Source organism: Schistocerca gregaria, chromosome 7 (assembly GCF_023897955.1).
Source record: "Schistocerca gregaria isolate iqSchGreg1 chromosome 7, iqSchGreg1.2, whole genome shotgun sequence".
NCBI classification, from domain to species: Eukaryota; Metazoa; Arthropoda; class Insecta; order Orthoptera; family Acrididae; genus Schistocerca; species Schistocerca gregaria.
Window position 1 is genome coordinate 160,213,699 of NC_064926.1, and position 26,867 is coordinate 160,240,565.

Genomic DNA, 26,867 nt, shown 5'->3' on the forward strand with positions numbered 1-26,867 from the left:
ACTAATTTCGATTCGCTTTTCTAGGGAATCATAGGTTACTTTACAGAATACATTAGATCTTCCTACGAAAGTTACAGTGACGAGAATCTATGCTACGGGAAACCAACTGATACATTTGGCAGCGGCGGCAGTTGATCTCCATATCTACAAGAATACTTGCAAAAGAAAGAATGAAGAAAAGGTAGTTGTAGTTTATTAAACTAATTTCGATTCGCTTTTCTAGGGAATCATAGGTTACTTTACAGAATACATTAGATCTTCCACTGACGGCACATGTGTTGCGAATATCTTTCCAGTGCGCTGAGACAATTTCTGTTTTTATTTGTTATTCGTCAGTTGTTTTTTCATTCATCAGTCTTACAGTTAACTGCAAGTATATACACAATTTTTTATACAATCTCGATGGTTCTATAGAAATGCTGCCAACCGCAGCTCTGCTGATTACTTTAACTCCTGTTATAACTTGTTTGAGGGAGGGTTAGATTATATAAAAATGACAAGTGATTAGGAGTATAGGTGCATAATATACTTCCTCTAAACATTTGAATTAAAATGAAAACTTAATGTTACGGTGCTTCATTCTATTTAGAACATAAAAACGTTAATAATTCGTGTAACTGTTTGACAAATAACTCAAAATCATCTGATGGAGGCCAGCGTATGATAACCACTACTAGGAAGTGCCCATAAGTGCTTTTTCTCCAACACAAGCTTCAAAATGATAATAAATGCAAAAATGGAGCTTGTCAATATTTTATATTTGTCTCATTTCTTAATGTAAATGGCAACTCCAGCTTCAGCATCACTCCTTAGAGCGGTTCCAACGTAAATTTCTTTCTTGAGATGGACAAAGCGAAATAAAAGAAAGCTTGCCAAAACACTTAATATCTAGACAAACAAGTCGCTGCCGGGATGCCATATTGCCGAAGATCGGATGCCATTTATCAAGCTGCTTAGGATTTCCATATAGTCCGCTCTTGCGCCTGGCCCTTAATGTACAGGGATTGAACAAAAATTTGGGAACACCACCGAGAAATGCTTGCTTGAACATAAATGCAGAGGTTAGCCAAACCTGCGGGCTGCGCTGTTGTGTTGACCACGAACGGCACCTGGTCTGTGTTATCAGTGCGTTGCAAGTGTTAACTGTGATGACAACTGTTTTCTGTGCATTGAGTTCATAATGTCGGAGACAAGTAAATTTTAACGTGGGCGTATTGTTGGTCCTCGTATGGTGTCTGCTTCCGTAACAAAGATAGCCGACGGTCTGGTGTTTCACGAGGTACGATGCTCAAGATTTATACCGCAAGCAGGAAAAATGGAAAACATAATCCGCTAGTCACAACGAGGACAAAAGCGTATTTTGAGTGATCTCGGCGATGGCCATCGGAGAGGATTGCAACGAGAAGAGGACGACAGAGGCTTAAGTCACTGCAGAACTGAAGGGAGAGCTCCATAAGCAGACAATTACAAGACGAGTTGGAATTTCATAACCACTCATCAATAATGGCAATCCCCATACCAGCAAAATTTTACGCCGAAACCATAAAAGCTGGACTACGGAGCAATGGAAGAAAGCTATTTGATCTAATTTGGTTTGTTTCACACTGGCTGAGCTTACGTCCCAAGACTTAAACATGGCAGGGCTGTCATATAGTGCTATTTTATGGACCCCAAAGTTAGTCTACAAGGCCGCCTTCCTGCCAAGGATAATGTGACAATATTGGTTGATCAGGTGCATCGGGTGAGACAATGATTGTTCTTAAGTGGTGATGCTATGTTCCAAGACTATAGGGCCTCTTTTCATACCACTCGCACCGTCCCAGATCTGGTTTTGTGAGCATCCCATCATTAGCACCAGATTTCATCATTAGTCAGCTTTTGTGGTGTACTTTCGAGAGAAGTAGTAGCTGTTCACCTCCATCATTGTTATCTGAACTTGCCACTATTAGGTAGGAAGGATGTTGTGAGATTCCCTTGAAAAGCCTGAAAACCGGACTCCATTCAGATACAGCTGGTAGCTGTTTCCAATGACAACTGTTATCCTACATTCTATAAGGCATGCTAATGTGTTGTTTCTGTGGTGTTCCTTTATTTTCATCTCCCTTTGTAAGTAACTCTCCCCCCCCCCCCTCTCTCTCTCTCTCTCTCTCTCTCTCTCTCTCTCTCTCACACACACACACACACACACACACACACACACACACACACACGCCATATGGCCGAGAACACTTTAATCAAAGCCCTGGGTGTCCTCCTAAGAGTACGTTGCACACGACATCCCCTCTGTGTTCGGCGAAAGACTTCGGAACGTCTAACGTAGACTTCACATGTCCTTTAATGCTTTGTTATATGCGAATCCTTAGGAGTTACGTCTGATGTAGCTAACAGTCGAGATCATCACCTGAACACAGTGAGAAACTAATTCGTCCAAATATCGTGAGAATTCAGGGATAGTACTTGATGGAAGTACTGAAAGCCTCAGCAGTTTTGTATTCATATTGTTGTTGTTAACAGTTGTTTGCCTTCCAGATTAAGTACAAAGCTTGCGCCTTCACACATCAGTATGCTTATTTTAACAACTAGAAAAGGAATGTAAACTTGTGTGTACTCATACAGGAAGCGGAAATGTTGAAAATGGAAAAGTCACTATGAACTGAACACCCCTTCAGTTAAGTTCTTTACGTCTCTTATTCGTATCAGTTCTTATTTTTGTGTTTCTACGTGTTTTTTTTATATTCAGTGCTAAATGGATCATTTTCGTCTAAGAACCCGTACTGCAGTCTACAGTGACGATTATTTCTCCGCGGCGCGAGTTGTGGAACGGAATATTTAATACACTTTCATACCAAATTCATACAGTGAATTATAGACATAAGGAAGGAGATATGTGAGAATGTACGCCTGAGACATATAAAAAATATTTCCTCCAAATTTCTTCTTTCTAAGACCGATGGTTTAGGCTGGTGTCGAGTTGCCAAATCGGAAAAAAGTGCCGCACCCAAGTGCAAAACAACGAATATTTGATTCATGCACTTAGCATTTCTTAGCAAAACCTTTTTGACAGAGCATCTACGTTACATAATGATGTTTCCTCAAAATTCCCCGCTTTTAGGACAAATAATTTCGACTGGGCGTCGAGACATTGATAAAATTAACCTGTTCAGTACCCTTAGGAGTTCAGTTTTGAAAAAGTCTTTGTTCATGTAGAAAGTAATCGCTTAAGAAAGTCATATTGTTAACGTTATTCAATATTTGTAGCGATAACATTTACAAACAGATACAAAACAAAAAATTAAGCGTAGTCTGGTGAACATAATATGTTCTCTACAAAACAATTCGATTATTAAGGCCATTAACTGATGGTTCCATAGCCGCATAGCTAGGCGCTGCAGTCCGAAACCGCGCTGCTGCTAAGGTCGCAGGTTCGAATCCTGCCTCGGGCATGGATTTGTGTGATGTCCTTAGGTTTAAGTAGTTCTAAGTCTAGGGGACTGATGAGCTCAGATGTATAGTCCCATAGTGCTTGGAGCCATCTGAACCATTTTTTCATGGTTCCATATGACTGCGCTAAGCTCCTAATTTACTCACCTGGTGTCTTATGTAGATACTGACCCCTCTGTCTTTGCCTACAGCAAGGCGGCTCAGCGAACAACAGCGGAGAGCTTATTTCTGCGTCACTGATTCTGCACGGCACCAAGGATGCGCCTCAACATCTAAAGAGCGGACCCAGAGCTTACGATGATGACTACAACCACGTGCACAGAAAGGTAGGCATACATTCTCCGGCTATGCTCGAGAGACAGCCGAAAAGTAAACGAGGTCATTTCCTGACGCAGCTCGTCCCTTATCCCTTTCTCGACGGACACATATTATTTACAAATGAACAAGACCCATTCTGATACCAGCGTCTGTGTCAGGTTTTTGTTGTTGTGGTCTTCAGTGGGAAGTCTGGTTTGATGCAGCTCTGCGCCATAGCATCTATCCATTTCAGTGTGCTTACTATGTGCGAGCCCTGGTCTCTCTCCACAATTTTTAACCTCACACTTTCCTCCATTAGCAACTGACTATTCCTAGACGTCTCAAGATATGTCCTTTCAGTCAATCCCTTCTTTTAATCAGGTTGTGCCAAAACTTTGCGGTTTTCCGATGACGTAATTCTTTTAGAGACGGCAAGAGGACCAGCTGAACGGAATGGATAGCGTGTTCAAGAGATGAATATAAACAAAAATAAAACAAGAGTAATGGAATGTAGTGGAATTAAATCAGATGATGGTAATAAAATTAAATTAACATATGAGACACTGAAAGTAGCCGATGAGTTTCACTAGTTGGACACAGAGTTAACTGATGGGTGAAGTACACAGAATATAAAATGCTGGCTGGCAGTAGCTACAAAAGCGTTTCTGAAAAGGAGAGAAGTGTTAACATCGAATGTAAATTTTAGGAAGTCTTTTCTGAAGGAATTTGTTTTCAGTGTAGCCTTCTACGGAAATGAAACGCGAATGACAAAGAAGTTAACTCAAGAAGAGAATAAAATATTTTGAAATGCTGTGCTACAGAATAATGCTAAAGATTACATGGGTATATGGCGTAACTAAGAAGGATTCAGTATCTCCTTATTAGTTACGCTACATTCTCGTCACGACATTCAAGTAACCCTATCTCTCGGGGCCGCGACAGGGGAATAAGAGCGCCCCCAAAGACATGGATGACTCTCCGCCGCTCTGTTGACAACTGAATGTTTGGTATACTTACCATCGGGGTGTTGGTTTACACGAAGCAGATTTTTGACGTATTTATAATGTAAATACTTTACGTTTGATGTCGCCTGACATAACGTTTGTGAGATAAAGAGAAGTAGCGATAGCATGGTACACAGTTTTTCACTGTCTTTCATCATTGTCTTTACGCCGTTTGATTTTCTGTGTAAGTCAGGAAGACAATCTAGACAGGCTGGCGAAAGTGGGCCTAGATAGATCGAATAGTTACTTATGTAAATGCCCATCTTTTTTTAGACACACAAGCAGCATTCATTCGCAATAAATGGATATTACACTAAAAAAATAAATATAAAATAAAAAAATATTTTCGAGCCTCCACAATGTGCGTTCCAAAATGAACTGTCTACGAGCAACTGCATACTTTCAAGAAAATTTGTGAGCTTGTAGATGCAATTCCTCAAAGCCACAACTATCGCAACAGAGCAATGAGTGACAAGGCCAGCCAAACCCAGTAGAGTAAGTTCATGGTAGTTAGCTAGACGGCCCAACTTAGCGTTCGTTCTCAGTTATTGATCTGTCATACTGATTCTGAAGGCAGACCAGAGCTATCGGAAAAATACAGTGCAAGCGCTCACACGCTAAATTACAGCACCAAAATAGACTGTTTCCAACACTGATTGTTCCCGTTCAACGAAATGAATAGACAATTCGTATCTTCCGCGACAGTGATGAAATAGACATTCAGATGAGTGAATTCTTTAAACCATGAATAGCTGATGAAGTCGAACTAGGTCTATGAAATTTCGGAGTTACCTCAGCGATATTTTCTTATTTTTTTGTCTAGGGGACACATGATCTTCGATTATTCGTTACAGACTAATTCCGTTTCATTTGATTTATTGTCCCCGCTTACCTTGTTATCTGTGTTGCACTGGAAATATCTGCACAGAAATGAAAATACTGACTATATGCACTCCTATTATGCACTCACATCATGCACTGGTGCTGCTGCTCGCAGTGTGATTTCAGTTGCCTCAGACTGCAGTTGTATGGGCGAGTTTATGTGTGTGTGTGTGAGTGTGTGTGTGTCGTTTATTGTTGACGAAGACCTTAACGGCCGAAAGCTTTAATTGTGAGAGTCTTCTTGTTGTACCTATCTGCGACTCAGCGTCTCCGCTATATGGTTAGTAGCAACTTCTCTTTTCACAATATTGTTAGATTCCATCCTGGATGTTCCACTGTTTGACTATATGCACTGCATGCTTTGTTTGGAAACAAACTTACTCTCTTCATTCGGAGTACTTGCTGTTGTTAACAGTAACGCCCACTTTACTCTTTTTTTCTCTCAACCCTACATTCGCTACTGATAGGTTATGTCTCGGGTTTGTTTCGCAGGCATCGTTACTTGTAGGTTAGCACTGATACAGAAAGGTTACCGATGGAGAGGTGGCTGAAACGCAACTCTACAGGAAAGATACATGCCGCCTATATGAAAGGGGAAATGAGGAGCAACTCTACAAATATCGATAGCTCCGGTGGCTAGCCAGTGCTAAACAAAGCGCCGAAAGGTCTGAGGAATGCTAAGAGATGCTCTACAAGTGAAACAAACTTGAGGACAACAGTGTAGAAAGAGAAAGTACACGAAGATGAGATGGGAGATATGATAACCGGGAAGAAGCTCTGAGAGGCCTAAGTGGTAGGAAGTCCCCTCAATAGAACATATTCCCTCAGAATTATAGAAGGCCTTGAGATAGCTAACTATAACAAAATTATTCCACCTGATGTGCAAAATATATGAGAAAGGCGAAACACCCTCAGAATTCAAGTAGAACGTTGTAACTGAAATTTCAAAGAAGGCACGTGATGACATGTGAGAATACTGTTGGACCTTCGCTTTAATAAATCATAGTCGCAAAATATTGATACGATTTATTTACGGAAGAACTGAAAAACTGGTAGAAGTCGACTTCACAGAAGAACTTTTTGGGTTCCGAATAAATATAGGAACACGTGAGGAAACATTGACCTTACGATTTACAATAGTATATAAACTGGAGTCCCAAATTAAAGCAACAAACGGAAATTTTTCAAGACTGCTTTTATTTTGCTATAAAACAGTATAAACAGGTGATAGTAAAGTAGAAACAATGAAAGAATAAAGAATGTCAGCAACTGCAACAAACTTTACGGTTTTCAAACTTCACGGTTTTGCACACATATTTCGAAAAATTGTTAATGTGCTCTGTATGGGGTGTTACTACCTCTGGCAGCAATACAGGCCTGACAATACAGACCTGACAACGACGGGGCGTGCTGAGAATGATGTCATCAGCCTCACGTTGAGGCAACAATGCCCATTCTTCATGCAGAGCTGCTCCGGAGAGTGGTCGGTGGATGCTGACGTGATGCAAGCCGTCTCCCTTGTGCATCCCAGACATGCTCTATGAGACTGAAATCGAGAGAGCGAGCGGGCTCCGCCATTAATGCAGCATCTTCTGTATTCAAGAAAACATCAACCACCCCTGCTCTACGAGGTAGAGGATTATCGTCCATCAGTACGAAGTCTGGTCCCACAGAATGTCGTAACAACCGCGGATAAGGTCCCAAGATCTTGACACGATAACTGACGGCAGTTAAAACTTGGCGATTTAACCGCACTGCTTCATGAAGAGGTGTTCGAGTGGTCAACATAATCCCTGCCCACACCATTCAGGATCCTCCACGATATCGCTATCTTTCCACAATATTTGGGTCCCGAAATCGTGTTCCGCGTTCCCTTCATAGACGAATCCGTCGAGAATCACTGTTTGGACTAAATTGGGACTCATCTATGAAAACAACATTGTCCAACCGTTCGACCGCGCAGGTGACTCCACTAAAGACTTTCCTTTTTGTGAAGACGAATCAGAGGTAGATATACAGGAGGTCTCCGAAAGCCACTCAGCCGAAGCCTTTTTGAACACCGTTTCCTCGATACAACAATTCCATGGATCTTGCGAGCTCACAAACCAGTTGCGTGCAGTACCAAGGTGGTACTGTCGTGGTCTTACAACTAAATAACGGCCCTGTGTTTTGAAGTCGCACTTGGCTGGCACTGCCCTGGTCTTTGGGATGCAGTTTCGGTCTCTATACATTGTCGCCACATCTGAGAAATAGTAGAACGATCTACCTAAGCCATCGGCTCACACCCATTTGCTTCGTTTCTTTTCCTGGCCTTCCGCTGCAGGCAGTATGGTAGGCATCTTCTCTGTGCCATACGGCACCCTCTGTGACTATGACTACGTAGACAGCGACTGTGGATGTGCAGCTGCCCGCAGACACTACCTCATTTCATAGGTGCCCTGACGTCATCGTTGAAGCGGTAGTCCGTTGACCGGAATTCCATCTTCCGTGCAGAACACTATCGTACGGACATCTGGTTTACAGTTTGTATGGTTATATCGTCAATTAGACACAGGACGGGCAAACAGCGCGTTGTTGCTTTAATTTTGAACACGAGTGTAGATTGAAGAAAGGCAACCCTACGTTTACAGCACTGTAGCTTCACAGAATGATTTTGACAGGGTTGATTGGTCTACACCCTTTGAAAATTTTAAGATTGCAGGCATCAAACAAAGGGAGTGAAAAATTAAGTACAAATTCTACAGAAAATAAGTTGCTGCCATGGCAGTCGAAGGACATTAAGGGGAAACCGTTATGGAGAAGGAAGCAGGGACTCAGTCCATCTCCGATGTTATTCGGTCTGTTCACTGAGCAAGCAGTAAAGGAAGCCAAGGACAAATTCGGAAAGAAAATTAACGTCCAGGAAGAAGAAATAAAAGCTTTGTGGCTTGCCGATGATGGTGCAATTCTGCCAGAGGCTGCAAAGGATTTGGAAAAGCAGTTGAAAAATATCTATACTGTTTAGAAAAGAGATTATAAGATTGAATATCAACCAAAGTAAAACAAGGGTAATGGAGTGTAATTGGATTAAATCAGGGGAAGGTGAGGAAATTAGATTAGGAGATGTAAAAAGGAAAACAGTACAAGAATTGTGTTATTTGTTAAAAAAACTGGTGATGGCCTAGTAAGAAAAGAATTGTGGAAAAAGAAGAATTTGTTAACACATAATACCAATTTCAGTCTTAGGAAATCTTTTTTCGCGTTATTTGTCGGGACTCTAGCCTTGTAGGGAAATGAAACGTAGACGATAAGCATCCCAGACAAGGAGAGCATAGAAGCCCTGGATGTGGAGTGCTGCACAGAAAATGCTGAAGATTTAATGGCTAAATCGAATACCGAATGAGGACGTATTGAATTCGAATAGTTGGGAGAACTACACGAAAAGAATGGATCAGATGACAGGACAGCATTTGACGCATAAAGGAACTGTCAATGTTGTTGTGGTGGCGAGTGTGTGTGTGTGTGTGTGTGTGTGTGTGTGTGTGTGTGTATGTATGTATGTGTGTGTATGTGTGTGTGTGTCTGCGTGGCGGAGAGGGGGGGGGGGGGGGAAGGGGTGGATGGGACATTATCTAGCGTCGGCTCCCTCTAATAAATATTTCTGTTAAGCTCAACCACTTTGCCCGGGTTCGATTCCCTGCGGGGTCAGGGATTTTCTCTGCTTCGTGATGGCTGGGTGTTGTGTGATGTCCTTAGGTTAGTTAGGTTTAGGTAGTTCTAAGTTCTAGGGGTCTGATGACCATAGATGTTAAGTCCCATAGTGCTCAGAGCCATCAACCACTTCGGGAGTGAAGTCAGTATGCAGTTTTTTGCACACTGAATGCCTCCGATTTTGCAACTCAGCCCAAAAATCATTGGTCCTAGAAACACAAAATTTAAAGGAAATATTCGTTATGTAGAGTAGGCACACACAAAGAAAGTATTCGGTCAAATCTCAATAATTCAGTGGGTCATTGTTGTATGAAACTTTTTAAAACTGCCTTTCAAACCTCTCGACACAGAGAGCTAATCGTCACTTTGGTTTACATTGTACTCGTTAGATAAACGTAATTTACTTCTTAGCGAACGTAAACCACACCTAAAAACAGGACAGGAAAATCTGATACTTATTAAGAGACAGGTGGATTGAAACGTGAAATACTTAACTGATGGGGTGTTCAGTAGATGGCCAGTTTTCTTTTTTTACCACCTGTGCTTCTTGTATATATTACTGTCCTTGAAATATGCACAAGCCGACTTCACCCCAGTGCCCATTCCCATAAAAAACGGCGATTCGCGAAGGTCCTTGAATTGCGAAGCCAGGGAAGCTGGTAATCAATATTTGCGTTATTGGTGCAATCTGCATGACAGACACTTCTGTTCTGAAACGCTTAGCGCGGACCGCGGTGTCATCACGTTGAATAATCGCCCTTTATTTTTTAAGGGATGAAAGTGGTCATACAGCCGGAGTGAACGCCGACCGTTACGCTAACGTATTGGCAAATTTTTTCCTGTCAGGATCTGAGATGTATTATCCTGATTAAAATCTCCTGGAACCACGTCTTTTTCAGGATGTATGCGCGTATGTCTGCTGTGATTTAAAACCGAAGACACTACGTACATCGGATTCAAATGGTGAAAGTGAAGTAGAGTACTTATTTCCCGGAGTAATATGGATCTGATCATAAATTTTTAACTGTAATAACCTGTAAACCACTCAAAGTTGGTGCTTAATCGTCGTTCCAATCAACCTTGTGTCGTTAGTGGCTGAGTATCGGCATGTAATTGTTACTGAAGACAGAAATACAGAAGTGCACTTAAATTTGCTCTGTAGAGAGTTTAATGAGACTGTTACACATTAAAAAAATGAGTATTACATCTCTGCTGTCAACCCATTAAAAGCCATACGATTACACCATTGAACATACGATATCAAGAAAGAGGACCGATAAAGTAATCCGCGCTACTCAGTTTTCTGCTTCAGGAGTTTCTGTTTATAATGTGATATTCTTAATGTGCTCAAACCAGACCATCAGCGCAAAATTTCTTCTTACAGTCTAGAGATAGTTAAAACAAGTTAATAGTGAGTCTTTTCTAAAGGAGTGTTCAGATACTCAGTGGCAGGACATAAGTAGTGAGCTAAAATAAGAACGTGGAGTCCCCAGACTTACTGCACTCTTTCCCAGACTTGCCCATAAACGTTGTATCAGAGTAAAGGGAGCTCTTGCTCCATGTCTGATTACATAATTACGATAGATAACGAATATATGTGATTCTGCCCATACAAGATTCAAGTGAAATCCAGCCCCGGAACTATATGAGGTACATAGGAAGCTGCGAAACCAATCGAAGCAAAACTTACGTTACGCCTAAATGAGGCATGCTTGCTGCACTGTCAGACCTTTTAGCACTCTGCAAAAAACTGCACAACATCTTATATGTTGATCTGATATTGTATTCCAAGCCGCTGCAGACGAATTAAGTGAATCTTCCTCAACAGCAGTAAGTTCTCAGATTTCAATAAGTTATCAGCTACAAGACAGATCCTCCTCGACAGACGCGTTTTTCTTAAAGCATATTTGTACAGACATAGTACAGAATGCAATCATTAGAAGCTCTGAGGAAGTAGGTTATAATGGAATGAGCACAGGTACGACAGAAAAGTTTAAGATATTACTATCAGAGCTCCCTCTTTGGTTAGTATTTCTCGCTTCCCACGTCTGGGTTCCCGGGTTCGATTCCCGGCGGGGTCATGGATTTTCTCTGCCTCGTGATGACTGGGTGTTGTGTTGTTGTGTGATGTCCTTAGGTTAGTTAGGTTTAAGTAGTTCTAAGTTCTAGGGGACTGATGACCATAGATGTTAAGTCTCATAGTGCTCAGAGCCATTTTTTGTTAGTGTTAGATATCCTACTGAGTAGAGGAAAAACTTAATTCAACCAAGATCAAAAATCACCATGCATCTACAGATCGATCAGCACATTACCTGCAGTATCTAAAGCCTTACAGTAAATTATTCACGAACATCTGACAGGTCACCTAAACACTTAAAACACCCACAATTAACATCAGTCATATTTCAGGAAATAACTATAGTGTAGCACCTATCTTAAAGAGACTAACTACATCAAACACGCTCTGAACAATCGTTAAGTGACCATATTAACACTGATGTCAGCAAGGCTTTTGATTGCGTTTATTTCGATATACTACTTATTTAAATGAAGCAGCTGAACTTCTCAAACAGTACAATACTGTGATTCGACAGCTACCTCCAAACCAGACACCGAGTCCTCTGTGGGTTAGGAGCCATAGTGAAAAAAAAAGTGCTCTCGGGATTCCTCAGGGTTTCGTCCTTGGTCCTTTGTTTTCCTTGTTGTATTATCAACGGTATTTCTCCTACACCTCACGCTTGCGACTATCATGTACATGCTGACCGTATCTATTTCTATATATGTGAAAGACCTAAGAAGATTGTTGGTTCCAAATCATCTATGAATAACTATCTTTCTTCAGCAGCGTCTCGAATCCTGGATTTTGAACTAAACCATAATAATTCTCATATCACCGAAGGAAAATCTGCAGACATTTTCTCAGCCGTATCCACATACTACTTCATCAATAAGATCATGGACATCATTTTGGAAGAGCATCATAATTGGGGTGAGCAGACAAACAAACAGTTGTAGCTTTCAGGGTATTTCTAACATGCCTACATACAGTCCAAAAATTTAGAAACTTCAGATTCAACAACAATAAGTTCTGTCTTCAGTCCCACCGAAGTATTACTACTGTGATGTACTTGAAAACGGCTGACGAATGGTGAAAACTGTAGACGACTCGAGCTAGCGATGAACCCATGCTTAAAATACGTCTGCAACATTCTGTTGTTTCATCACCTCAATACTTTCCTTAATGAGAGAGGCACGATGTGATCTGATACACGGCAAGATTTTCACATGCACTCTTTACTTCATCGGTTCATATGTGGTGTTCACAATACCTCTCCTCACATATCTGTCACCATTCCGCAACTGTAATACCCAACTGGATATGTTCAGGATTTTGACAGTATCTTTGTATGACACCAAGTTTTTCTGCATCTCTTTCTCTATTTAGCTAAATGCCTATAGAACAAATTATTCTGCAACTTGTATCTTATCCAAATCCACTTGGCATTTTAGAGGAGGTAGAGGCTTTATCTCTTCTCATCGGCGTAGCTGCCCTCTCTACGCTTTAGTCGTCCCATTCTATTTCCGTTTTCTTCCGTCCATCTCATCTGCTAATCTTGCAAAATTTGCAAATGTAAAAGTACAGTATTCAAATTACGGAACATGGTGTGCGAAATATAATTTCTCTTTAACATATATTTCAAATAGTATTTGATTACAAACAATATTTCTAGTTACATATCGATGAGCTACGATGAATAAATTCTTGGGTGAGCCTACCGTTGAGCAAACAACATAAAGCTAAACATGAGAAAAACACGGAGGTGCCAAATCCACCCACTTGGGTACTCTCTGCAAAATTTATTTAGTTAGTAACACAGAAACAATAAATTTATAGGTCTTGGATGCACAAGGTGGCAGTTTTCACACATCTCATGGTTTATGATGTAATTTCTCCTGAACTACGATAGGTGATTGTTATCTCAACAGCGATTGTTGCCTAACACTAAGAGATATGTGTACCAAGTTCGGCTGAAATCGGTCCAGTAGTTTAGGAGGTGATGTGGAACATACACACCGTACATACAAACGCACACACACATACACACACACACATAAATAAATAAATAAATAAATATATGTATATATATATATATATACACGTCTATCTCTGCGATACTCGTGGATTAAAAAAGTATTCTATATTTTGAAAATATCGATTAAAAATGGTCTCAAAACATCTTTCTACTGCAACCTCTTTGCTATTTCGAACGCTCTATAGAACGCATTAAAAAATGAGGACACATTCTTCTGTTGCTATACATGGATACAGCATGCAGTAAACACGTGGTATTGTTGCTCCTGGAAACGCCGGATAGATGTACTGCATACATGAATTCTAATGAAACGTATGTGCATTGATAAGTTTGTGAAATGTTTTACATTGTTATTTTATCATTGTACACGCCAGCATAATAGGGTCTTTTTATTCGACAGGGGAAATGGCAGACATGATTTTCTGGCAAGTAGAATAATGGACTTCCATTACGCTGCTAACGTTATCAAATACTGACTGCATGCTATATCCACAGGCAGTAGTAGAGTAATGTGTTCCGATTCCTTTGCTGAATTCCATCCTTGCATTAGAAGAAATGTGTTCCACAATAACAAAGATGAAAAAGTGCTCACAGCTCTTGAGTTGTGCAGTTTAGAGCACATAAGAACTCGAAATTTTTGTCTGGATTTGGTCCAAACTAACACATCTCATAATAAAGAATACTTCTTTTAACAGACTGTATATTTCTCACGTAACATACAAATTATAATATCTGGTTTTTATGAGAGAGTAGCTAAACGTACTAACCTTGGCAGCTGAAATAAATGCAAATAACTAAATAAATAAAAGATGTGTAGTAGACATTATTTCCTCATCACCTCATAGCAAATAACTGCTGTCACCTGTAGCCACCCTAGGCAGTAGACTTGGCAGTTTCAGAAATCGTTGTTTGGATAGTTTATTTCTCTTTTATCGATGACAAGTGAAAATGGGTCGGCTTCAGAGATGTATCTTGCTCAGTTGAATACCTCATCAATAGCAGCAGATATGAATCTAATATTTGTGAAAGGGTGTGCTGCTTTAATACGCAAAACTAAACGGACTGCTGAAATTGGTGTGGCATATGATAACTCCTGGGATTAAATTATGAGCTAAGCAGTTTTAATGACCCAGTTACTATATACAGTCTCTGCACACACAAACGTAGACATAGGGGTGACACACCTAAACTTCTCGATTACAGTATCAACCAAGATTGACTAGACTTAATACCCCATGATAACCTAACACGAAGCGTTCCTCGTTTTTAAGGAAAAAGGTCAACCGAGCAAACACAAAGGAGGGTAAGAACAGTATCAGATAAGGAAAAGTTTTGAGAAATGAATACTGCAACACTCGCGCTACTATATGTAACAGCGCATCAATAGTTTGTTTACAGAATGTGTTAAGAATATTGATACTGATTATAATGATAATGTATACAGCCACAAACCCTGCACCGTCTTACACACTTTGTATTTTTTTGTACGAGCTGCACCAGAACAGTGTAACTATATTTTAGTTAATTGGTTATATGTTGATTACATAATTTGAACGGTACTTTTATCAAAATGATGTGAATAGACTTTAAAGTACTGGCCTATGTGAGTAGTTGTTGCACCAGGAGAAATGATTTTACGTTAGATTTAAAGCATGCTATGTAAACAGTCAGTCATTTGATGTTACTGAGAAAAACGATAAAAAATATTTGTTTCTGCATATTGAATTCCCTTCTGAGTCACCGACAGTTTTAATAATGAGTAATAAAAGTAATTTTACGCCTCTAGTATATAATACATGGACATTACTATTATTCTCAAAGTGTAACGTGTTTTTTTATGACGAATTTCGTTAGCGAATATAATGGTATGTACAGTGATGGGGTATCTAAAATGGCAAATCGGCAAGAAAATCGGCAAAATATTTCAGGAGGGTGATTAGTCTTGTTTGCAAGAGTAGCAATTATACAAAGAGCAAAAGTAGTTCAACTCAGTTCTTTGAGCAGCTCAGTGAGATGTTCCTTCCAGTTGAAGTTTTTCACGATATGTGCACCCAAAAATTTCGAACGTTCTAGCCTGTATAGTAACTCCTGCTCATGTGGTACATCAGGTGTTAGTATGACTATTGTATAGAACTGAACACTGGTTGTCTTTCAAAATTTAAGGAGTGTCTATTTTAGGAGAACATGTTAATAATTCTTTGAAAAACATCATAATAATTTTCTCTGTAGCTTCCTCTTAAATGGGATTTATTATAAGGTTTGTAACGCCTTCAGAAGTTACCAGTTCTGCTTTGTGAAAGCAGACACAAAAATTTTCTCACCTGCCATTGTTGACCACTGATTTACCAGCACATCTTGCCTTCTGCTTGTTAAGACTGATTCAAACCAGTAGTGAGTAAAGCCATCAGTTACATAAAACGCAAATTTCTCTAACAGAGTAACGTGATATATGCAGCCAGACGGCTTGGAAACATTACAAAAAATACCAGTTGGTGACATTATATTTATACTGTTTGGTGAGTGAGTATATAAACACCATTCTCAGTTATGGTACAAAAAGTGTAATGTTCTAAGCGAATTGTTTCTACTTAAATGTGAGACTACTCTTGAGTACATCACTTTATCGAACATTTTAAAACGGCGTTAGTAAGAGAATTGGACGTTAATTATTTAAGCTTTCTTGTCACCTTTCTTGTAATTAGATTTAACGATTGTCAATTTTAATCGCTATGTGAAATTTCCATATGCCAACATTTCATTACGTGCGTCAAGAACGACATCAGTTACTAAGTTAGAACAACGCTCCAAAATTATGTTTGAAACTATCAACACCATGTGCGCATTCTTTTAAGTTCAGTAAGTTTTCCGTTACTGTACAGTTATAACTCCATACCAATTTGCGAGTATGAGTCTGGAAGTGCAGAGGAAAGTGTGACTTTTTCCTATGTTATCAATTGTGAGCGTTGTGATGCAACGATAAGCTTCATTCTCAAACACACTGGATGTACTTTGCTCGGTATAGCAGAGCCACAGAGGTACCTCATGTAACTTCGCGCCACCTTGTTCCAAAACGTCTGTCCACTATTTGCTTAAACTTGAAACGTATCTAACTTTTAGTTTGGAGGTCTTTTTCAATTTTTTACTTTTTATTTTTTTTAAATCAGTAGCCAACGGTACTCAAAGTTTTCTTTTCGCTAACCCTGCGTACGACACTTCTCTTGCAGATGGCGTTCATCGAGCCTGTGGAAAAGCGGCTGCCGCTAGACCTTTTGAAAGAGACAGACGCTGCCTTGGACTGGGCCGATATCGTCGGTGTACCCCTGGCTCTAAGGAGCCAGCCTGATTTCAGGTACAGGCCGCAGTGCCCCATTTTGTCCAGATAATGTTAATAATAACCTATGGAACATATCAGTTAATACGACAGTATGGTGTTAATAATATCTTGTAAATAGTACTGGTGGTAGCATTAAGAGTGAAATGAGAATTCCGCTGTTAATTGCGGATGAGAGAGCGGATAGGTGGAAGAAGTACCCTCTACGAGGGAGAGAACTTTTCCGATGACGCGATGGAAGAAGAAACAGGAGTCGACATGGAAGACATAGGTGATCCAGTACTAGAATCAGAATTTAAAAGAGCTTTGAAGGACTTGGACATCAAATAAGGCAGAAGAAATGGAGAACATTCCAACGGCATTTCTGAATTCACTGGGGGAAGTGTCAACAGAACGACTATTCACTTTGGTTTGTAGAGTGTATGACACGGCCGATGTACCGTCAGACTTATGGATAAAATCAGTCCTCAAAAGTCCAAAGATAGCAACACCCGACATGTGCGAGAATTACCACACAGTTAGCTTAACAGGTTACGCATCCAAACTGCTGACAACAATAACATACATAAGAATGGAAAAGAAAACAGAGGATATGTTAGATGATGATCAGTTTGGTTTTAGGAAAGGTGAGGGCACTAGAAATGCAGTTCTGACGTCGTGATTTATAATGAAAGCAAGACTGAAGAAGATAGGATTGGCGATCTGGAAAAATCGTTCGACAGTATCAGGTAGTACAAGTTTTTCGAAATTCTTAGGAAAATAGAATTAACCTGTAGAGCAAGTTGGGTGATGTACAATATGTAGAAGAAGCATGAGGGAAAAAGAGGACTGGAAGTCCAAGAATAAAGTGCTCGGATTTAAGAGGGTGTAAGACAGGGAAGTAGTCTTTCAACCCTACTGATCGATCTGCAAGTCGAGGAAGTAATGACATATACAAAAGAAAGATTCGTGAGTGGGATTAAAATTCAAGGCGAAAATATGTCAATGATGAGATTCACTGACAGCATTGCTATTTTCAGTGAAAGTGAAGAAGGATTGCAGTATCGTTGAATGGAATGAACAATCCAATGAGTACACAATATGGATTGAAGGTACACGGAAGAAAGACGAAATTAATGAGAATTAGCAGAAATGAAAACAGCGAGAACCTTAGCATCAGATCTGGGAAGCAAAATACCCATGACGAGCTGAGCAATGTGGACATAAAAAGCAGATCAGCACTGGCAAAGAGGACCCAAAATGAAACAGAGGACTTCATTTGAGGAAGAAAATTTTTAGAACGAGTTTGGAGCACAGCGTTCAATGGTAGTGAGTAATGACCTGGGAGGAAACTTGAACGGAGGAGAATAGAAGCATTTGAGATGTTGTGCTACAGAAGAATGTTGAAAATTAGGTGGACTGATAAGGTAAGGAATGATGAGGTTCTCCGCAAAATCATCGAGCAAAGAAATATGTGGAAAACATTGCGAGAAGAAGGTACAGGAAGACAGGACATCAGGACATCTGGCTCTAGCTTCTATGGTACTAAATGTAACTGTAGAGGGTAAAAACTGTAGAAGAAGACAGAGACTGGAACACACTCAAGAGCTGTTGCAGTTGCTACTCTGAGATGAAAAGTTTGGCACAGAAGAGTAATTTGTGGTGTGCCACATCAGACAGTCATAAGACTAGTGACTAAAAAGATCGTTGAAATAGGAGCAGAAACTATAAATAAAAATGAAGAGTTTGTAGAACTGCGTAATGAATGTTCAACAAATGTTTTAGTGGAGCGAAAATAAGACTCGCTAGAAATTACACAAGTTTTTCGAATTTTCATATCCTAACAAGGAGTGGGAAAAGTCAAATAGGGTATCAAATTCACCAGCATTAGGTCTTATTTTACAAGAACCGATTTAATTGGTTGAAAGCAATCAGGGAACGTAAGAGCTAATTTTTAGCCATTTGAGGGAAAATTGCTGTCCAAATTTTCGTAGCCAAACGAAGAGTGGGAAAGGGACAAATAGGGTATTCTATTCACCAGCGTGAGGTGTAACTTTACAAATGAAGATTTAATTGCTTGGAAACTGTGAGCATAATAAAGAAGAACTTAGTTAAAGATTTGAGGGAAAACTGAAACCTGCTGCTAGCAATGGATAAGAAATGTCAAAACGTTCGTCTCTTCAGGGCTTAGCTATGTTGAACATAAAAAGCTAAATTGGTGTAGGAATTGGGAAGTCCTTTCTTCATGTTCAAAAAATAATGTAATTATCAAATTATAGCTAAAATTGAAACCTCTCCACTTTCTTGTTCTGTATACATACATACATACATGCTTGTTACATAGATAATGAACTCGACACTTCGTAATGATGTGGAAAGTGCCACTTTAACATAGCTTTTCTTTACACAAAATAATTAATTAATTAATTTTTCACATATTTAAGAATTCATCTATTGAGTGGAAGGAAATGTCATTCAGAAATTATTTTGATTAGCTTTTAAATGTTGGTTGGCTATCTGTCAGATTTTTTATACTAATCGGCAAATGACCAAAGATTTTGTGGCAGATTAATTCACCAACTTCTGTGAATACCATTCTTTCTTCTAATGTTGTAGCTCTTCACTGTTATTTCTGAATTGGGTTGAGTTATTAATGATAAATTTCATAAGTGAATATATGTATTGCGAAGGTACTGTGAATATCCCGAGTTCCTTAAACAATTGTCTGAAGGTGATCTTTGGTGGGCTCCAGCTATTATTCTGATTACACGCCTTTGTGCAATGTATAATTTCTCTCTTAATGACAAATTGCACCCAAAAGATGGTGCCATGTGAAAGCAGTGAATGCGATTATGCCTACTAGTCTGATTTACTGATATGTTTATCACCAAATTTTCCAATAACCCTAATAGCATAATTAGCTGAACCTAACCATTTCAGCAAGTCAGCTATGTGTTTCTTCCAATTCAATTTCTCATCAATGCACACATCCAGAAATTTTGACTATTCTTCCTTAGCAATAGACTTCCGTTTGTAGTCTATATTTATCAATGGTATTATGATATTTACAGTACAGAATTGTATAAACTGTGTTATCTCAAAATTTAGTGATAGTCTATTTGCAGAGAATCACTTAATAGTTTTTTGAAAGACATTATTTCCTATTTCCTCAGCTGGTTCTTGCTTCTTGGGTGTGATTACTATACTTGTATCATCAGCAAAAAAAACTAACTTTGCATCTTCATGAATATAGTGAGGCAAGTCGTTAATGTATGTTAAGAACAGTAAGGGACACCATTCTTGGTAGCTCCCCAGTTAGAGGACTCTGCTGTTTTTTGCAAACTATCTGTGCTATTAATTTCAACCTTTTGCATTCTTCCGGTTAACTTTGGATTAAAACATTTGTGCACGCTCCCACTCATACCACAATACTTAAGCTTATCTAGAAGAATTTCATGATTCACAGAATCAAAAACCTTTGAGAGATCACAAAATATCCCAATGTGTGATGTTCAGTTATTCAATACGTTTAATATTTGATCAGTGAAAGCTCATATAGCATTTTATGTTGAAAAGACTTTCTAAAAACCAAACTGACATTTCGTTAGTACTTCATTTTTACAAATGTGTGATGCTACTCTTCAATACATTCCTTTTTCAAGAATTTTGGATAAATCTGAGGGAAGTGACATATATTCTCAGTCAAGATTTAATTATACTATATTTCATGCTTTCTTAACAGTGTTTGAAAATAAAGAGGAATTTTGACAAAGTGACCAATTTTTGAAAAGAGACGAAATGTGTCGTGAAGAGATTTGTCTGAAAGTGAGAATTAAAATAGATTAAGAGAAACGTTTGACGCACCTCATTCGCTGTAAGTGATTCCGAGCGATTATCAACGCCGAGTCAAATGTTTTTCTACTGTATTTTATTTCTCACTTTTAGACAGATCACTTCACTAAACATTTAAGCTCTTTTTAAAATTCCTTTTTATTTTTAGAGCTGTGATTTAACGATGCTATGTGAGAATGATAAATGAGTGCGAGTATTCCTAGATTCGTATCAGTATTAACGCATGTTTGTGTTATCATCGCATAAAATCCTCGATTATGTGATACTAAAAAGATAATGACACAGATTCATTGGTTAGTTTTGACTGCATTTGGCAAACACTAAAGCAAATTGTGTTACATCGTTTTGGCTGAGGTAATCAATTAGTGATACAGGTTTTGCATTTGGGTAGGAACACATGTGGCGAGAAAGATTTAAAAATGAAGTAGGCGTATGGTGATCCACCGCTATCAGTGAGATCAGATATTTATTGCGTCAATCAATTTGAAGGTGCCCAAACACACCCGCTTATAATGGCAATCGACTAAGACGCACGGATGATGTAGTAACCTAGAAAATCAATACAGAAGGCTCTGACTTCGCTCTTATCGCCAAACGAATCTTACGATGTTGTACTGGCCATGGGGATGTAGACAGGTACTTCAATTTATGTTTTTTCATGATAAAAGGCATTTTGTAAATGTCCGTGTACACAAGACAGGGAATTGTAATTGAGGATGTGTTAGATGACGATCAGTTTGACTTTAGGAAAGGTAAAGGCACAAGAGAGGAAGTTCTGACGTTGCGCATGATAATGGAAGCAAGACTAAAGAAAAACCAAGATACTTTTGTAGGATCTGTCGACCTTGAAAATGCGTTCGGTGATGTGAAGAAGTGCAAGACGAGCGAAATTCTGGGAAAAATAGGGATAAACTATACCCGAAACACAGGTATATGTACAAGAGGGAGGAATAAGACTGGAAAACCAAGAACTAAGTGCTCCGATTAAAGAACTGTTAGACAGGGATTCAGCCCTTCAGCCCCACTCCTCATTCTCCACAAAAGGGAGTCAATGTCTGAAATAAAACAAAGATAAAAGAGTGGGATTAAAGTGCAGAATGAAAAGATGTCAGTGAAACGATTTACTGATGACGCTGCTATCTTTGGTGAAGGTGAAGAAGACTTACAGAATATGTTGATCGGATGAATAGTCTAATTAGTACAGAATATGGACTGAGAGTAAGCGACAATTTGTTTGGAATTCGAAAAATGCTATATGCGTAGACCACTAGAGAATGGAAAAACGATCGCCTGAAAACTAAATCACTTCAGCAAGAAAGGATAGTGCTGTTTGACTATGTCGTGAATCATATTGGCTCTACCTGACACCCTGCGATTTTTTCTTTCTCGAAAAAATGTCGAAATGACTCTCAGGTAAAAAACTTCAGCTTGTATTAGGTCATAAATTATACAAGAACGTATTTTATAAATTCTGATGCTTCTTACTTTTTGGAACGACTGAAAAAGTTGGACTTAGTAAAAAGTATAAATCATTGAAAGAGGGCTTCGCTGGAACGATATGACAATTATTTTTTAAAACACAAATCGTCCTTATTCTGACTGAAGCTTCCTAGTAAGAATAAAGTGAACAAGATAGTTGTAACTGATTGCTTTTTTTTTTATATCCATGGAAAACTGTATATGCCCAAATAAGCGAAATAATGACAACTTCAAGATTCTATTATGAACTGGTTAAAAACGCGTAATCGCACAAGACAGGATGACTATGATTAGTAGGTTTTGACAGTTTTTTGTTTGTGTTAGCTTCAGGATGTAGGCATGATAAAGTAAGCATTACATTAATGAAACACGGGTGTTTGATGTATAACAAAGTGATTGCAATTATCAGCCATTCCGTATTCAATGTTGGACAAAATACTGTTTCAGCCTTCATCAATCATTACGGTCTGGAGTTATAAGCATACTGATTCTGCTCCTTTTCTAGCGTTTTACACCCACGATCCATGAGGGTGATGTCTTCTTCTTGTCTTATCTTACGCAGTTTTATTATAGAATTTTGATGGTCTGCCTACCATCCATTTATCTGCCCTTACCACCTGCTCACCTCAGTTATAATTCCTAGTCGTTATTTTGTCTCCCATTCTAATCTCTCCCTGTTGGCCTTCCTGTTACTGTCTTCCTATTACTCATCTATCTCTGATTGAGGATCCATCCAGATATGAGTGGTTGTCGTATTAAATGTTCATGTTTCATAGCTGTAGGTGATGACCACTAATAGAAATTTAATTTTTCCTCTTCGACAAACTGGACATTCAGGTTCGACAAATTTGTTTATATTATCTAAAGCCTACAGTTAATGTTTACGTTTTTGCTATTTGTTTTTCTGCCCATTCAGTGTTTGTCTTCCTTTGATACAGAAACTCATCAACTTATCTATGAATTCATTGTCATTTTGTACAAATTTCTGTACTCCTTCATTATGACCAATGTGCACTGTGGAATAATTTTTTTTAAATGTAATATTCATGTTCACTAGAGGAAAAAAGTAGAATTACGTCTGCAAAGTAAAAGCTGTTCAGATATCAATAATTAACATTGTTTTTCCATTTTAAGGTTCCTAAAATTTCCTCTAGAACTGTTGAGATTCCATTTGGTGGTGAGAATACTCCCCATGAGGCTTATCTATGAACTATGCATTAGCTACTGTCCTGATGATACTTAATGAACACTCTAGCATCGATGTACGCAGTCTTCCGAATATTAAAATAAGTTGAACCACTGCCATGTTTATCGACGCTTTCAAGTACAGATTTTTGTCGAAATTATGTCAAAACTGAATCATAATTGAAAAATTCCAGACAAAGGGAAAATTGATGGTTATTGCTTTATTGTGTAATTATTTTACAGATTGTAAATGCCCATTCTGCTACATCCATTTCATGTTATTCGTCTTCAATGAAAACTTTTTGTCTGTGTAGTTGATGTTAATATTATTGACTATGACTATATACTGATAGGTATATAGTTATTTGATTTTCATTCTGTCTCTTGAAGTAGCACAGTTTTAGTATTCTTCCAGTTTTGCTTCCAGAGACTATGTGTACAGAATTTTCAGTTTCATTTTGAGTAATTTCTCTGTAGGCATTAATTATTTCTGTTGGGAAATCAATATATTCAGATATCTATAGTCGCTCCTTAGATGGCAGTGCTTCTAGAATGTCTTTAGTTCTGGTACAAATTATCATTGTTTCAGATGTATTTCAGGAACTTCACCTATATTGAAAGGAATCTTTGAATTATTTTAGTGTCTTGCCTGAATTGTTAGTTTCTTTGTTAGTGATAGCAGAAGCACATTTCCTTACCACATATTATGAATCAATCACTGCCAAAGGAAGTGTGTCGACCACAAAGTGATGAAATTCACTTTCTACTCAATACAGTTTTTAGTACACTTATTGGTATACTGACATACTCATACTGATAAAGTGAGATATGGGTACAATGACACAATTAAAAATTAATTTTTCTTTCTTCTAATGGAGACGTCTTGTTTTTGTGGAAGGAATAAATATTCTATAAAGGTAAGATGTTGATTATAATACATGTGTGAAAATAAATAACAATATTAATATTATTATTATTTTTATTCATATTTTCATCATCATGAATTGCGACTTAAATAGGTAAATTCCAAAGAGACAAAAGTTTTCAGAAAGTGGATCATATTTTATGTAAATAAGTTTGTTTCTTAATTATGTACACAGCAGTGAAATCTGATGTTTTAACTCTTGCACATACATTCTCACTTTTTTTACCACTCCACTCAGATCACTTCATGTACTCATCTATTACAGTCATTATTGCTTATCACACAGACTCACTTCAAATTTATTTTGGGGTACCCAGAACACTGAAACAATCAAAAACAAAGAAGCTGCAGCAGAAATAATCTTTATTTGAATGAAAACTCAGAAGTGTCACAATAATCTTGTATAAAGAGCCAGCCACAGACTATTGTGAAGAGTTTATACATTCATAAATACTATTGGAAATCTTAGGTATTAATAACTTTTCATCTCTTTCTTAAATAAACTTGTAATTTTTTGTTTTCTTTTTAATTTGTGCATTGTATCACAGATTACATTTGGTTGAACAGCATGCTTTTTTAATATATAGGTCCGATATGTACCTCTACATTAAAATCATTCTAGTACACAGACTACAACTATAGATAACAACACAACTGCCATTATATGCAATCTCTAGTATATGATATGGATATGAAAATAGGAGAAATTGTCACAAATATAAATTTATGTACAAAATACATTGTTTGTGAAAGAAGTAGAATTCATGTAATACACTAATATACTGTGTTGGATATTTCCTTCATAACATGAGTCTTTTGAGGTGAGATACTATATTTCAATGGCGTTATTGTAAATAATTACCTATCGTCTAACATTGTTAGAACTACAGCACTATACACGAAAATGACCTTCATTACTTCACATAAAAGTCTATTACAGTTCTACCAACTGTGCAGGTAGCGGCAAAGAATATGGAAATTAGCAAAGCTGACTAAAAAACTAAGAATATTTCTTGTAGATAACATTTTCGATTCCATTGATAAATATATGTTTTGTAGTATGTAGTATATAGTATGAAACATTAGATTTGCTTTCTGTTACTAAGCTAAATTAATTTCCAAAATTCTGTAGATTATGAATATTATGAAGTGTTGTTTAGTAATGTATACTCTACCTTCTCACTCATTTTACACAATTATGATATGTAGTGAGTGACTTTCCACATATGACATGTGGAGTTTCAACAATTAAATTAGTAAAAGATTTCTGCTCATATCATTGTGCCAAACTGTCATTGAGCAATGTATGAATATTTTGACTTTGACACAGAGCGAAGTATAGTTTCCTTGTGCTTCAGTAATAAATGACATCACTTGTAAAACAACTAGTTCCAGTGACAAAAAAGTACATTCACATATTGGTGAAATTTATATCAGTTTAGTATACCTTCTTAATTATAAGAAGAAAAAGAATGTGTGATTGCATTATTTAAACTTGGCGACAGGGTGTTATAAAAAAATTAATAACACAAAATGTTATTGAGTAATCAGCTTTGGATTCAATTTAACGAACTCCTGGTAAAACTAATATCTTGTGTCCTCTCTGTGCAGGGAAATGCTGTTGAGGCTATGGCTCAGACGCATCAAGGACCAGGTGACAGAATAACATAATGAAGACTGCCCTCCACTGGAAGAGTAGACTGTACAGTACAATAAGACAAATTTTTGCCAGTTGGTTGTATTATTGAAAACATGAAATAAACAGTAGTTAATAAAGTGCTATTTTAATACTCTGACTTGTTCTTTGGTAATAACTGTTAATATGAGTAAATATTTTCAGCCAACTTAGGTGTTATATAAGAGAAATATCCAACAGCTGAGAAGAGCAATTTAGGAAATGCCTTTCGCCAGTTTATTGTCAGGTAACATTGACTCTTACGTTAGTTATGAACATGTTACATGAAAAGCTTGATACCAATATAATAACGGTGAAAACATAGATCACAGAGATCTCTATAAAAACGTTATAGCTGATCCTCGTTTGAAACGTCATTCTCCTGGAAACGTATACCGTACACAACCTGTTCTGCTGAAGTGAGTTGAAGACATATACAATTAAATTACAGAAGTCAATGAACAGTGATTTGTTACATACCTATGTCCAAGATTGAATCTGCATGTAGTGGTATTTTTGTGGCTTCGTACATAATTATCTTTTATGTATGCTGAAAAGTTTATGTAATTTATTGATGAATATAAATCGTCGTGGAATATTTTAGATGAGACATGTCGTCTCCATTATATGTAAGTAAGTCTAGATGATAAATGAGAAAGAAAAGGAAGTTAGAAAAAACAAGTTACTCATCAAGCGTGATAGGATACAAATTCTAGAGTGACGGAGTAGTCTACACCAAATATTCAGAAAGAGGATGTGGAGCCCAAATGGACGTGAAACCTGTAATTATGGATAAAAGGATGTAAGATGAAAGGTTAGGGTCCAATCGCCACCATGCGTCGTTTCCTGTTAGTACTTTGTTGCCATAAATACCTCTGGAACGGCTAGGCCACTGGCATTCACAATTTCAGTTGAAACGAAACTTCCTGGCAGATTAAAACTGTGTGCCTTACCGAGACTCGAACTCGGGACCTTTGCCTTTCGCGGGCAAGTGCTCTACCATGTGAGCTACCGAATCACGACTCACGACCGG

The 26,867-nt window shown here is 38.1% G+C and overlaps 1 protein-coding gene across 2 annotated transcripts in view; it reads left to right on the forward strand.

Annotated features, from left to right (window-relative positions):
* LOC126281373 (neuroendocrine convertase 1-like) overlaps window positions 1–25,955 on the forward strand; it is a 435,322-nt gene extending 409,367 nt beyond the window's left edge. For both annotated transcript variants that reach the window (XM_049980291.1, XM_049980290.1), the window contains exons 13-15: window positions 3,633–3,767; window positions 16,633–16,757; window positions 25,771–25,955. In XM_049980291.1, coding sequence (XP_049836248.1) covers window positions 3,633–3,767; window positions 16,633–16,757; window positions 25,771–25,825 — 315 coding nt within the window. In that variant the 3' untranslated portion in view covers window positions 25,826–25,955. The remainder of the gene's footprint in view (window positions 1–3,632; window positions 3,768–16,632; window positions 16,758–25,770) is intronic.
* Window positions 25,956–26,867: the final 912 nt, after the last annotated feature.